We start from the raw sequence: 16,010 nt of genomic DNA on the forward strand, positions 1-16,010 counted from the left end.
GTAGAGTGGACTTGGTCTAGATGGCTATGTAGGATGTGAGCCCACTGGCTCGGTTGTGGTGGTCCCTGTGTCACAGAGATTCCGGCTCGGGTGCGTCCGAGTGCACGTGGGGTTGGGAAGACGGGCATTGCGACGGCATGCTCTACGGATGTGCGAAGATCGAACGACAATGTGGTCATATCGTGGGCCATCAGGTGACGACTGCTGGGTTTTGGAGTATGTATTGTCTGGGCTGTGGCGGGGTCTGCTCCTTTTGGAAGATTGGCTAGAGGCGCTCTGAGCGAGCCAATGAGATGGCGGAACAAGGTTCCGAGGCTGTGATTGGGTAGGGTGCAATTGTTCAGCGGCAGTTGGCGCTAGTCAACACCCGCTGGAAGTATCCAGGGCGTTCGTATAGTCGTCAATGCATTGGTTCACGAAATTTGTGTTGAGAGTGTGAGCGCGTGTGAACCGCGTGGTGAGGATTACGGGAGACTACGACGCCACGCAGGGCGAGAATGTTTCAGTCGGGCCGCGTCCAGCATCAACCATGAGGATAACATTTGAAGAGCAGTATGGATGACTGACAGGAGAGGGGCGTCGAGATTGGGTTTGCATGTGGAAATGATGACACGGCCAACGTAGGCATTAGCATTGTGGGCTAGCCCGGTGGATGATTGGTCGCGAAGGCATAAATGCAGCGCGGATGTTGGGGGCTGCGCCGGTGTGCGGTGACAGAGGCGGAAATGTGGTGGACCTGCAGCTAGGCGTTTGGCAGGCTGATGGTGTGGGATGCTCCACCGTGTCGGGCATAATTGTATTTTAGTAGAGATTCCACATTCCTGGCCGGGAGCAAGTCAGCGCACGCAAACAAAGGTCGAAGGGATTCGCCGCCTTGCGCTACCCGCCGCAGTTCGTTTGTTCCGAAGCGTGCCAGGCATAGAGTGTGACGCGAGAGACGAATCGCCAAGTGGTTGCAGCTGGCAGGGCTGGGATCCCTCGCGGCGTGAAAGCACCCACTCATTTCTTGTTCCTCTAGTGACTGCGCCTCTGGCAGTACCTGACGACGACGACGTTGGCCGCCTATCTAAGTAGCCTCACCATTGTCTCTGAGGGCCGGTGCGCGATTCAAATTCACCCTCCTCCGCCGCGTACTCGCCCCCGCACGCACACGCCGCATTCCCGGGCGACAGTCACAGTAGCAGGACCCCCGAGTTCCACGTCGAGCGCTCGCCTCCTGACCTCTCCTCTGCTTCCCCGTCTGCTGCCGCGCAAGGTTGCGTTCACTCTGCACGATGAAGGTGCGTTGCCTGCTTGCTTTTGCCGCCACGGCCGCCGCTGCGCCCGTCGAGTCACGCTCCGCATACGTACGTGCTAACGGTGCTGCTCTAGTTCCGCAGGAGTATGAAGAGTGAGAAGGACAACCGCCCGCACCACATTTCCATCCCGCCCAAGGACGCTATAGCCATTGTCCCGCCAAAAAAGGTACGTAGATCAGCGTTGGGGTGCTTGGGGTGCTTGGGCCCCACTCTGCTTCTTCACGCGGCGTGCGCGCATGAGGGCAGGGCAGGCGTTTGGTGTTGTCGACACAGGCGCATTGTGTGGGCGCCTGCGCCTGCGCAGCAAACATGCGCCTGTGTCGACGACAGAGCAAGCCGCGACATGTCGCTATATCATGATGCGCGCGCCCCGGCACCCGCTTCCCGATAGGGCAGATGAGCGCGAAGCTAACAGCCATCTCATTTCAGGTCATAAAAGCCCTCTACGACTACAAGCCCGCCGACCCGAGCCCAAATTCTGGCTACCTTGGCTTTTCCCAGGGCGACTTTCTGCACGTCGTCGGGCGCGAAGACGACAGCGACTGGTACGAGGCCTGCAATCCCCTGCACGGCACCCGCGGACTGGTACCCGTTTCCTACTTTGAGGGCGTAGGCAAGACAGTGCGCGACAGTGGTGGCTCCGCGCCGCGCTCCTCCACTCCCCAGCAGCCGCAACACCAGCAGCAACCGCAGCAACAACAGCCCCACGACTCAGGCTACCAAGAACGCATCACGAGCCCGCAGCCCTCGGCACAGGACTTCATGACCCAGCAAATGCGCATGTCGCGCGGAGGCGGCCGCGGCGCCATGGTCTACGGCATCGTCATCTACGACTTCAAGGCAGAGAGGCCGGACGAGCTCGAGGCCAAGGAGGGCGAGGCTATCATCGTCATCGCACAGTCGAACCCCGAATGGTTTGTCGCAAAGCCGATAACGCGACTCGGCGGTCCCGGCCTCATCCCCGTATCCTTCATCGAAATCCGCGATATGACGACTGGTCAGGCCGTCGCCGACACACAGGCAGCAGTCACAGCCGCGGGCGTCCCCAAAGTCGAAGAGTGGAAGAAGATGGCGGCCGACTACAAGAACGGCAGCATACCGCTCGGAAAGCTCGAGACGAATTCTGGGCAGTCGCTGCAGCAGGGCATGGAGCGCATGAGCGTTCGGAGCAACGGCGGGCACAACAAGGCTGGCTCGGTAAGTCGTCTACATGCGGGTGTGCTTTTCTCGGCTGACAGCGTACAGGTCTCCCACTCACGCAACGGCTCCGTGGCGCAACAGCCAAGAAACCAATACCGCACATCCGACAACCTGCTTGCACCCTTGAGGGCATGCGTGCCACGCTACTGCTTCGCCGACGATATCTTTTGGTTCATCATCGAGTGTCAGATGGAGGACGGCCGACATTGGGAGTTGCAACGACTATACCAGGACTTTTACGACCTGCAGATACAGCTGATAGCAACGTACCCAGTCGAAGCGGGCACAAGTGGCTCCGGCGAGCGAACACTGCCCTTCATGCCTGGGCCTGTCACCTACGTAACCGACAACATTTCCAACGGGCGCCGCGCCAACCTCGACGAATACATAAAGAACCTTCTCAAGCTAGGACCGCACATTACACAAGGTCACCTCGTCAAGGGCTTTTTCGCGCCAAGACAGGGCGACTACGAGATAGACCCCGACATCGTCGATGGGGACGAGTACCGCCTTTCGCAACAATCACACCAGTCATCGAACCCCTCACACGGGACGAGCAGGCAGTCGTCCGCAGATCAGTTGCAGGCCACAACACCCGTCACACCCTACTCAACTGGCTCCAACTATCCCTCTCATCAGCGCGGTCAATCTACGGCCTCGCAGGCATACTCATCGAATCTGAACCCCCCACCCATGAATCACACCCACTCCTCTTCATCCACCGCCACGTCTTCTGGTCTCAAGATCAAGTTCATGTTGGAAAAAGAAAATGACAACGAAGACAGCTGGCACGTCATACGTATGCCCATTTCGGTCAGGTTCGCCGAGCTCTACGATCAGCTTGCCAAGAGAAGATATATGGAGACGAGGCGGGACCTAGAGGAAGATGAGTTCCTTGAGGTCACATACGAGGACGGCGGCTCACACAAACTCCGCGTGATTGATGATGACGCGAGTCTACAGCAATGGATCGGACGAACCGACAGATCGACGCTGAAAGTCAGGAAGGTATTTTACTGATAAGCAACGGAACCGGCCATCTTCACCTCACTTCACTTCGCTTCTGTTTAATTGCTCTTGGTCTTCTTCTTTTACAACAACCGTTGTTCTCCCCCGTAGCTCTCTCAAGGCTACTATTCTCTATTCCCCCACTTTTGGCGTTGCAAAAGGTTTTCACGGCTTCCAAAGAGCAGTCTAACTGGCGTTGTTGGGCGTTCGGCGGAGCAATGAAGTGCATGACGGCAGGCGCGGGATATTTTTACTGGATTTGTGTTTCTTTCGAGACTTTGGATCTATCACAAAGATGTTTGATATGTTTGGATAGGGGGTGTTGGATTGCTTGACTTGCGTCATGGAGGGTTCTGGATGATATACACAATTGGATGAAATGCGGGGAGAGGAAGATAGCGTGATGGATGGGGATGTGAGGAGGGAGAGGCAAAATGAGAGACATCTTGCGTGCAGCTTATCCTGTTCTTTCATTGGCATGTGTGAGATTTGGAGTAGCCCGCAGCTCTCACGATGCGATTCCGGCGAGCTAACCGTTTGAATCTTGGGATCGTTCTGTCCACACGTGCTAGCTGGTGTGGCAGGAGCAACCCCGGGTGGTTCGGAAGAGGGTCAAGGCAACTTCCTTGTCAGTGAACCATCTAGGCCACAACTCCATTGCTTAATGCTACGCAATCTTACAGCGAGGTGACATTCCGATGCAAAGATACGATGGCTGATTCTCTATCTAGACTTCTTGTTAGGCAGCCGCTGCCCGACCTGCGACCCTTGTGCCACAGCCCGATCACAGACAGCCGTCATCTCGTTACATCGCAAGCGAATCTCCCCCACTGCGCAGGGGGACAAGCCACCGGGGCCCCAGCACTGAGTGGGGCTCGAGAAAGCTCGTTCGCCAATGCTTCGGCTTATGAACGGGTAGACTCACTAATTGGGCGTCGTGGGTAACTACGAGTTATAATGAGATGGCGTACCGGCAACGAGTTCACTCGCGACAGCTTGACGCCCACCAGGGTTGGAATATGGTCATGAGCTTCGTCTTGGACGTGGGCCGAGAAGTCGTGCTGCATCCGGGTGGCACAGTTGCATGGTTGCTGCCTTCTACCCCTCTATTCTCAGCGTTGTCCATCATCTCTTCACATCACATAGCGCTTGAGCGACGACATCTTTTCGGAAACCTGCCATGTTTCACCCAACAGTGTAACAACAGAGATCACGATACTGAACATCGCCAGATCCACGATGGAAGCAGTCAACGACTGGTTAGCAATGGTTTCCAGCGCCAACAACGACATCACGCGCAGCGATCGGATATGCTATGAGTGTTCCAAAATACCTTGGGACACGCTATTTGGCCCAGAGATCCGTCGAGAACCAGAAATCGGCGTTTGCTATGATCTAGTGTTTCACAGAAGCAAAGTTGACCAAAAAGCAGAGTGTCGAATCTGCCGATTCTTCGCAAAGGTTCTCAAAGAATGCGTCCGGGGTACCGAAAATGGACGACGCTTCGAGATAACTCATTATTATGCCGCTGATTTGGGCTTGGATCTTCCGTCAGCATTTCTCGAAGTCGAGCTTTCGGCAGGCGCGCCTCCCGACTATTACGGTGGCGTCGTACTTGCCTGCCAACCAACATCCCAGGTGACTCGAAAAGTGTTAGAGAAAGCCTTCTCTCGATATGCATTCCCTAAAGATCTACCAACGGTGAAGAAGCCGTTGCTAGACCCTGGCCAAAGTCTATATCCAGCTGGCGTTAACGCTGCTCTCTTGAAGTCTTGGCTTGATATCTGCATCGAAAAACATGGCCACCGGTGTCGCCCAAGACCGACCGATGGTCTGAAGGATTTAAAAGTCATGGATTGTGAGCATCGAAGGATCGTTCCTGCGCCGCCTGCATGTCGATACGCAGCATTGTCGTATGTCTGGGGCCAAGAAGGCAAGAAGGTCGGCTCGACCAACACCCGGGAGATAATCCCAAAAACTGTCGAAGACGCTATTGAGACAACCTTATTATTGGGATACAGATACCTCTGGGTCGACCGATATGTAGGTAGACCTCAGTGCCTTTCAATCCCTGCTTCAGTCTGCTAAATGTTCAGTGCATCGACCAGTCCGACGCACACGCGAAGCAACACCAGATTATGCAGATGGCAGATATATATGCAGCAGCGCAGTTTACCATCTTCGCTACGGCTGGCAATGACTCGAATCATGGGCTTCCTGGAGTACGGCCACATTCTCGGGGCTTCTCCTCCTATCGCACATCCACGAGATCTGTGAAGTTATACCATTTACCTCAAACAAGCCCCAGCTGGAACCTACGAAAGTTGCCATCATCTTCGTGGGCTTCGCGAGCGTGGTAGGACGTCCGGTCATCACACCATGCTCATAACGAGCTGACTATGCGTTCAGGACCTTCCAAGAGTGTTACTTCTCAAAACGGCATCTCTTTTTCACCGACAGACAAGTCATTTTCGTTTGTAGCACAGATTCATACTACGAGGCAGATAGGCCCCATGGCGGCGGTGGTCCCTCCGAGGACGCTCACCTGGAACTACCAGGCTGGTTTGCCAACACCGCAAAACTCGAGGCGGCTGCCACGATGATTGCGTCAATGGAGGTATTGAGGCAATACAGCGCTCGCAAATTATCCTTCGACGCAGATGCGCTCAACGCCATAACTGGTGCGATGAACTCTTACGCCAGATACGGTGTTCAGCACATCTGGGGAGTCCCTTGGAAACGCTCCTCGGCAGGCTACTCACCTGATTTAGAGAACTTTCTCTCAACTAGCCGCAGTGTTAGACGAAATATCGACATAGCATTATTGTGGCATCACGGAAGGCGAAGCATACGCCGCAACGGATTTCCCAGTTGGTCGCCCCTCGGATGGAAAGCCCCAATCGAATGGTACTAGAAGAACAAAGGCCGCCCGTCAACCTACGTCTCACCGGAAGCAAAAATTGTACTAGTAAAGTCCACTAAGGATTTCCACGAGCTGTGTGCTCGAGCTAACCCTAACAAATCTACACCAGAAGAACTCCCGCAGTACCTCGAAGTAGAAGCACAAACCGCAATGTGCAATTTGCAATTTGTACCTGCATATAAGATTACACTAGAGACTAAGTATTCTAAACTATTTAGGATTAAAATGTTACTAGGTAATAGATAGAATGCTATTGCGCAAGTGTACTAGAACCTACCTAGAGTTTACTGCTTAAAGTATATGTTATTTAAATTATACAAGTAGCTTACTAACTAGAGTATATCTACGCTATTATAATATTATAAGAAGAGGTATAAAAAGAGAAGTATTATTAATATAAGAGCTTATAAGAAGAGGTAAGAGCGTTATACTAGCTAGTTAAGAAACTTAACTTATATTTCTATCTATTATAATTAACTACTTTATAATACTTCTACTAGTAACTTTAGAAAGCTCTAATTATACTATTATAATATAAGTATACTACTCTTAGTTTTAGTTATAAAATTATTACGCTTTATATTACTATTAGCTACTAATACGCGCTTCTAAGCCTAGCCTTTAGTACTAAATATAAGAAAGATTTACTCTTTATTATAGAAAGTATTTTACTAATAGTAAAACTATATATATAGTATTCTCTCTACTTAGAGATATAGAAATTAACTAGCTAAGACGTCTATTACTAATAGATAGCTACTAAGTAGTAGTTACTATATAGTACCTTTAATAATTAAGTCTTTCTTAAGAATATTTAGCTAGATAAATATACTATTAATATATAAAATAAGCTATTATAAAAATACTTACTTAATTATAGCTTTATATTACTATCTTAAATAATATAATAGTAATTTTGTTACTTAATTAGGTAGTATATAACGCTATTTTCTAACGTAAACTTACTATAAAACCTCTCTAATTATACAGGCTATAGCTTACTTAAACACGTCTTTAGCTTTTCTATATTAGCTAGCGTAGGCGTAAGAGCTAATTTAGATATTCTAGGCTTACCTCTTACTACTATTTATAATATTTATTAATAGGTTTAGAGTCTAGCGCAACTATTACTATACTCTAGTTAGTTACTACTTTACTCTAGCTAAACTACTATATATTAAGAGGTTTTAGTAGTTAAATTAGTTTATTTTAGCTATTACGCTATATAGAAGTAACTACAACAAAGTTAATATAGTAATTATACTCTCTCTAAAGTAACTTAATACTAGCATAAATATTAATATAGATAGACAGCCTATATTTATATATACTTTAACTCTTGCTTTTATAGATAATATACCTTAATAGTAGAAGAACGCTAGTATAAAGTTCTAGAACGCAAAGTTAGAATACTAAGCTTACGTTATTCTATCTAACAAGCGTAATAATCTTAAATTTAATATTATTATAAAGAGTTAAACTTCTCTAGGCGTTATATAATTATAGGCAGCCTCTTATAAGTCTAACACTAACTATAAGAAGAAGCTTAACTCTCTAGAAATATAGCTAACTAGATTATTACTCTATTTATTTACTCTAGCTCTAGATAATATTAAGTCTTATCTAGTAGACGTAGAATATACTAAATATAGCAGTATTATAAAAGCTACTATTAGTGTTCTTCTTATAGCTATTCTAAATCTATAAGACTAGCTCTAATTCTACTTAGAACTCTATTATTATCTAATACTAGCTAGATAGAATTAGTTATAGAATCTTAAGACGCATCTAAAGGTTTACTCTATATTAAAGTGCACTAAGCTTAAAACTATTACTCTAATTATTCTCTACTTATAGCTAGAGCTAAAATAGATAGAAGAAGGCTTTAAAACTATAGCTAAAGAACATTTTATAGCTAATATGTAAACTTATAATATCTTATAGTTTAAGTATATTACGCTCTACTTTACTTAGATTACTAAGAATAACGCTACTTTACTAGCTAAGTTAATAAGTAATAAAGACTACGCCTAACTTCTAAGTATTACAATTCTATCTTATTGCATGTTTATTTAGCTTTGCATTACTACTAAGACTATAACTACTAAGAAGAGAAGATTAGGCTAAAGAGGCTTATAAGCGTTAAGTATAGTATTAAGCTAGATAGTAGAGGTTTCGCTAGGCTATGCTAAAGAGAAGAATAATATTAATAATAATAATATTATCTAACACGTATTAATATTATAGAATAGTAGTAATTCTACTAAGGTATCTAAGAAGTTTAACTAAATAATAAGGTAACTAAACGTTTATATTAGTATATATCTTACCGCTATAGCTAATTTATACTTAACTCTTCTTATAGTTACTATCTTTTTTAGTAAGTATAAATATAAGTAAGAGCTATACTATTTCTATACTAAAGCTATATTATACTACTAAATTATATACTAATATTATTATAAGCTCTTTAAGAAGTTAGCCTTATAGACTAATAGTATTAATCTTAAGAAGATACTTAATCGTAGTAAGAACGTTTACTAGATAACCTAGTTTATATTATAGAGTAGTTTTAAGAACTAGTATCTAGATCTAATCTATAGAGTAAGAGATATTAAGAAGCGTAATTCTACTCTTTTTAACTCTTTTCTCTCTTAATCTAAGTAGGCGCTACTTATATAATCTTCTTATATTAAGAGTAATATATATATAAATAGTAATTATATATAATATTAACTCTTTAGTAAGTTTATAGAGAGTTAGGTTAAGTTAGATAGAAAGGCTACTAACTTTAACGCAGCGTTGCTACTCTTTAAAGTATAACTCTTCTTAGTATACTAGAAGTTATATAATCTCTAGAACCTCTCTACTAACGCTAATTAGTAGATTACCTAGTTTACTAAGTTCTCTTTTTATTTCTAGTAAGCCTTTAACTTATAGACTTTATTATATTTCTCTAATAATAATAGAGCTTAACACAAATAGATTACTTTCTCTATTAGTTAGTTTCTAAGTGTAAGAGAAATAATCTACTAAGTAGAGAATATCTTTATCTATAAGATGCTACGTAAGTAATAGATATTCTTTAAAGTTGTAGTATATTATTTAGACAAGAAGGTACTTAATTAGATTTTTAGGCTTTCTATCTATAAGCTTAAACTATAGAGTTTTATAGTAGACCTAAATAAAGTAAAGAATAAGTATTTATATTTACTACTAGTTTAGAGATAGTAAAGGCGTCTAGTATTACGTAATAGTAAGAGAATAGAAAGTAGAGTAGAGAAGTTCTTATATATTACTTAGAAGCCTAAATTTTTATAGATAATACCTAGCTAAAAGCTTTATAAAATAACTATAAATTTATATAATAATTTTAAGTAAATATATAGAGTTTCTATAGTAGTAGTATAGTAATAATAAATAATTTTAAAATAATAGTAAGAGAATAGAAGAGTACTTAGATATTAGGTAGTAATAAAAGTAGAGTAAATGCTTAGCATTTGTCTAAGCTCTAGCGCCTACTAAAATCTACGTTAACTACGTATTCTTAACGTAATATACTACCTCTAATAACCTAAACCTATTATAAGATACTAGAGAGTATCTTTATATCTAGATACTATATATAGACTAGCTAATAGGCGCAAAGAAACGCAAAAGCCTACTATTACCTAGCATAGTTACTTCTTTTCTACCTTCTTTAGCTTTCTTATAGCTATTATAGTATTTCTAGGCCTCTAGATTATATTTACATTCTATATATCTTTTCTCTAGCTCTTTTAAAGTATTTATATTTTAGTAGACTACTAATATTTCTACTTACTATAGATACTACTTATTTCTCTAGTCTTTTCTACGCGCTCTAAAACACGCATATACATTACTTTACCTCTAGCTAATAATATATTCTTACGTTATAAGCTAGTAGAATATATTAGAACTATATCTTTATTACGCTATATATCTACTATATTATATACCTTTCTACTATACAAAATCTATACTACCTACTAGACATGTTATAGTAGTTAAGATATTCTACCTCTAGACTTAGAATAAACCTATAGTATAACTTAAAAAAGATAGAAATATAAAGTATAATCTACCTAGAAATTATTAGCTTTATATATTAATATTTATAGTAATAGTACCTTTAGAAACACTATTTTATATACGCGTATTATAAGATTTAATTTTATTAAGTCTAGATTCTCTATATTATTAAATAGAACTTTTATACGTTTTAAATATAGTAGAAATTTAGTTTGTATAGAAGATTAGACTTTAAAAAGAAAGGCCTTTAATTTTTAGCTATTTTTAATAGGTATATAATTTACTATAGTAGCTTTATATAAATAATATTCTTATAGAATTACTATCTTAGCCTTCTTAGATTTCTATATAGTAGGCTAGAATGCAACGCTCTTCTATGTATTTCTTAGTATTATTTTTAGCTCTCTTCTACCTACTAAATATCTTTCTATTCTACTATAGGTTTTGTCTAGAATTTACTAAGCTATATTCTACTTATATATTTTAGACCTCTGTTTATATCTTATACGTATATAAGTTACCTATTATTACTATATAATTCTGTGTTAATTATACTATTCTACTATATAACTAGATTATATAATTCTACTATATAACATAGCGTATTAGTTTCTACTATCTAGCGCCTTCTCTTTATAGCCTATAATATTACTCTACTAATAATATATTTATAGTTATCTACCTTATATAAGAAAGTAGATCTAGTATACCTTAGCTATATAATCTATATATTCTAGGCTATTTTCTATTAAGAGATAGCACCTATATAGTATAGTAGCTAGTAATAACTATATAATATTAATTAACTTCTAAAGTAATATAGATTACTAATAATAATAAGCTTAGCTAAAGTATACGTATTCTATTTTTTTATCTTATTATTATTAAAGCTAACTAAGAGCCTAGATTTAATTTTCTTCTATCTTATCTTCTATACGCTGCTACCTATAGCTCTAACCTACCTTTTTACTAGCTAGTCTAATATTACTTTACTACTATAATATTACGCCTACTATTAAGAAGAAAGTTAAGAAGAAAGTTAAGAAGAAGGTTAAGAAGAAAAGTAAGAACACTAAGATTACTTCTAAGAAGACTCTAATACTACGTAAGGCTGCGTCTAAGTCTAAGACTAATAATAGTAATACTAGCTATATCTAGAAAACTAGTAATACTTTATAAGTGTAAGGCTAAGACTAAGACTAAAGCTAAGGCTATAGCTATAGCTAGCTGCACCTAAGTCTAAGACTAATAATAGTAGTAATACCTTATAAGCGTAAGGCTAAAACTAATAATAGCTACGCCTAAGTCTAAAACTAATAATAGTAGATACTAGCTACCTCTTATAAGCGCAAAGCTATAGCTATACCTACGCCTACGTCTAAGTCTAGAGCTAATAAGAAGAGTAATAACTACTACACTAGCTTAATAACCTTTAGCGTAACTATAATAGTATCTACTATAGTAGGTTACTCTATATTCTTAAATAGGTTTATTTAATACTTTGCTTCTAGCTTTATTATCTAGTGCTTCTTATTATTTACTTTCTTCTACTTCTCTAAACTAAGAATACCTTATAAGGCTATAGCTAAGACTAATAATAGTAAAGATTTATTCTCTTCTAGTACTTCTTGTTATTTACTCTCTTCTACTTTTTTATCTTTTATAGAATTCTTATAATAGCTTCTAGTCTAGACGCCTTTATAGTATTCTAGACTTTCTCTAGTAGCTATACTAACGCTAAGAACACTACGCCTATAAGCGTAAGACTAGAGCTAATAAAAAGCGCCTTAATTACTAGTAGAAGTTTAGAGTACTACTATCTTACTATATTACTACTTTAGAGTGTTACTGCCTTACTATATTACTACTTACTAAACTCTAGATCTAGCGTCTACTTCTAGCTACTAGAGACTATATAGTTCTACTATCTGCTATTTTAAGCTGCTATTTAAAATAGTAGATAGTAGAACTATATAGTTTCTAGTAGCTAAGAGTAGGCGCTAGATCTAAGTTTTTTTCTTTCTCTCTTTTCTTTATCTTTATCTTTATTATACTAATAGTTTATTATAGTATAATCTTATAACTCTAATACTACGTAAGCATAAGGCTATAGCTATAGCTACCTACGCCTAAGTCTAAGACTAATAAGAATTATAGCTCTAATAGCGCTATAACTAATATACGCCTAGAGCTAAGAAGAAGTTTTCTAAGCGCTAGTAATACGTATATAGTAGAAGTACCTAAGTAGTATATCTATTCTTTCTTTTCTCTACACTAGAAAGAGTAAGAGGTATATACTATATAAAGATATAAGGCATATAATCTACACTATAGAATAGTCTAGTACTTCTTTTATTATAATTTAAATTCTACTAAGTCTAACTAGGTATAAGTTCTACTAGCGCTAGCTACTATATATATAAACTTCTTCTTAGGTCTCTTTCTATTCTTTCTTTTCTCTATATCTTACTAGTGTTACTTAGAAAAAGTAACTCTATTAATCTAAATCTAAAAGTAGTAACTAGTCTTTAGATAATAAGTAACTCTATTAATCTAAATCTAAGAGTAGTAACTAGTCTTTAGATAATAAGCGTTCTAATATAGCTAGTAGTAGTAATTTCTCTAATAACAAAGGTAAATATATATATAAATAAGAAATATAGGTAATATAGTAAGTGTAGAAGAAGTATAACATTCTTAGAGAGTAAGCTTCTATTAACTACTTAATAATACTAGTTATGTAAGAAACTACTAATATATTATATCTATAGTATATCTATAGATACCTACGCCTATATAGCATAATATATATATAACTAGACTTTTATACTCTATATAATAAGACTACCTATCTATACTCTACTATACTTAATATATATATATTAGAACTATATATAGAAAGAAAGAGTCGCGCTATCTACTATAATAACGCCTCTCTTTATAGTTATAAGAATATATAAAGAGATATAAGAAGTTCTAAATTAACGCTGTATTAAGCTACTATACTATTTTCTTACTTAGTAGACTAAACACTTATAATAAGAAGAATATTATAACTATAGCTAGTAGAATATAAGTACGCACGCTATTCTTATCTTTAACATTTTTAATATCTTTATATTTCTATCTATAATAGCGCTACAAACCTTTATACTATATCTTATTTCTACTATATATAACTTCTATTACCTACGTTTTATATTATATTATATATGTTTACTAATATCTACGCTACGTATTAGATTCTATATATTACTTATTATCTAGATAAGATTATCTTAACCTCTTCTATACACTTTTATTTCTACTACTTTATATAAAGGCTTATTACGTTTTAACCTCTATACACTCTAGGTTTACGTATTACTTTACATTACTAGTAGTACACTACTCTAGCTAGGCTTAGAGTATAATATAAGCGTTATTACTACGTTTAGCTAGCTATAGGTAGATATAGAAGAACACTAGTAGTAATACAAACTACGTACGTTTTCTACTCTACTACTAGCCTTAGCTACATTATATTCTAGTAAGAACTAATATTAATATTTATCTAGAATTATATCTACTAGAATAACCTAGTAGCTCTATATTATCTAGTTTACGCTAATATACGCCTATATATACGCTACTATTAACTCTTTAGATTATTACGTAATATATTTATAGACTTAGTAGTATAACTCTCTATATAAACGTTATTTTCTTAGCTAATAGTAATATTTCTTAGAACTTTTAATCTACTACAAGACCTCTTTATATTTAACTAATCTATTACGCTATAAACTATATTGCGTATATTTAGTGCTTTATTATAGTATAGTAATAGTTCTCTTCTACTATATATTTAAGCTATAGATAATAGGTATTACTTATATTAAAATAGATAAGAGTAGTAAGTAAGAGAGAAGTAGATTAGTAAGAATTAATAGAATAGGCTAGATAGCTAAGTAGCTAGATAGCTAGAGTAGGCTAGGTAGACAGAATAGAATAGTTAGGTAGTACCTAGGCAGCGCCTAGCTAGGCAGAGCTAGAATATTAGGTAGGTAGTACTTTTAGTAATATAATGCCTATTATATAAGAACTTCTTTTAGATACGTAGTCTTATTATAGCTAGAGTTCTTTTATAAAGTAATACTATTAAGTATATAGTAGAATTATAGATTAGTCTTAGTTATAATATAGTAGTATTATAAATAGACTATCTACTAATATTAATTAATGCATAATAATAGTTAAGTAATAGTAGGTATAGTTAATATAGTAGATACTATATAGTAGTAGAAATTACTATATAACTTTATTACTATAGTAGAAGAATTTATTCTTAGAAGCTATTTAATTAAATAGTACTATAGCTCTAGAGCTATTATATACTAATAGTATTAAATGCGTAATTTAATTTTAGTAAAACTAGTATTATTTATAATACTACTATATAATAATAGAGTTAGAAGAATAGCTAGTATTATTTTTAGTAGCTTTAAATAAGAAAATAGCACTCTAACTATAACTTTCTAACCTTTTTAGTTTCTACTAAATTAATAACACTACTACTATAAATAGCTATAGTATTATAATAAAAGCTAGCTATTAAATTCTTATTTATTTATATAGCTTTTATATTATAACTTTCTATAATAGATATATTAAACGCTAAGAGTAGCTACATTTAAATAACTAATTAATATAATACTAACTCTTTATTATAGAACCTCTAGTTTCTCTTACTACTACTAGAAACGCTATAGTACGCTACAGCATGCCTGCAATCTTACTTACTTATTTAAGTAATAGAAGTAAATACAAACTAAGTCTAAGGTTATCTTATCTATAGAGTATTAAAGGCTTTCTTCTTACTATATTCTCTTTTACATTATTATAACTTAAATTCTTATTCTATTACTTAGAGTCTACACGTTCTATTTATACTTACTATACCTTTTCTATAATACTTTATTCTTACTAGTATTATATAATATACTATAGCTAGACACTAATTAGATAAACGTTAATAAACTTTCTAATATTAATAATAAGAGTAATAAGAATAAAGTATAGCTTTTGCCTAATAAAGATTATCTACCTAAGTACTACCTTTAATAACTAGAGATATTTAATAAATAAGAGTATATAAAAGAAGACTATAAAGATAGTAGTACTTACTTACTTAATTATATAGAAGATTAGTAGAATTAGTATATTTCTCTTTTTTTTTAAATCTTACGCTAGACTATAGTCTAAGTTAAAGACGTACTCTATTCTATCTAGAAAGTATAAACTTACTCTAGTGTAGATACTAGACGTACCTAAACAAAGATTAGTATTATACTTACGTAACTATATCTATTACTACTCTATATACGTTCTTTAACTAGCTACTTAGCTAGCGTTAGAGAAAAGATAGTAGAAAATATTAAAAGACTAAGTTAGCTAGTTCTCTAGATATATATTAGAAAGTTTTCTATCTAGTGTATAAAAGAGTAACTAGTGCAAAACTAGATAGTAAAATAAACTAAAGCATATAC

General features: G+C 37.6%; 1 protein-coding gene across 1 annotated transcript; it reads left to right on the top strand.

The window, feature by feature from the left end:
- Positions 1-1,274: 1,274 nt before the first annotated feature.
- On the top strand, positions 1,275-3,518 carry J4E84_000234 (uncharacterized protein; the record flags this gene model as incomplete). Its single annotated transcript, XM_049382877.1, has 4 exons — positions 1,275-1,280; positions 1,372-1,464; positions 1,728-2,495; positions 2,544-3,518. The coding sequence occupies 4 exons, from the start codon at positions 1,275-1,277 to the stop codon at positions 3,516-3,518; spliced, it is 1,842 nt and encodes a 613-aa protein (XP_049248395.1).
- Positions 3,519-16,010: the final 12,492 nt, after the last annotated feature.

The sequence above is a fragment of the Alternaria hordeiaustralica genome (genome assembly GCF_023758085.1).
Source record: "Alternaria hordeiaustralica strain BMP 2776 chromosome Unknown scaffold_1, whole genome shotgun sequence".
In the NCBI taxonomy this organism is placed as follows: domain Eukaryota; kingdom Fungi; phylum Ascomycota; class Dothideomycetes; order Pleosporales; family Pleosporaceae; genus Alternaria; species Alternaria hordeiaustralica.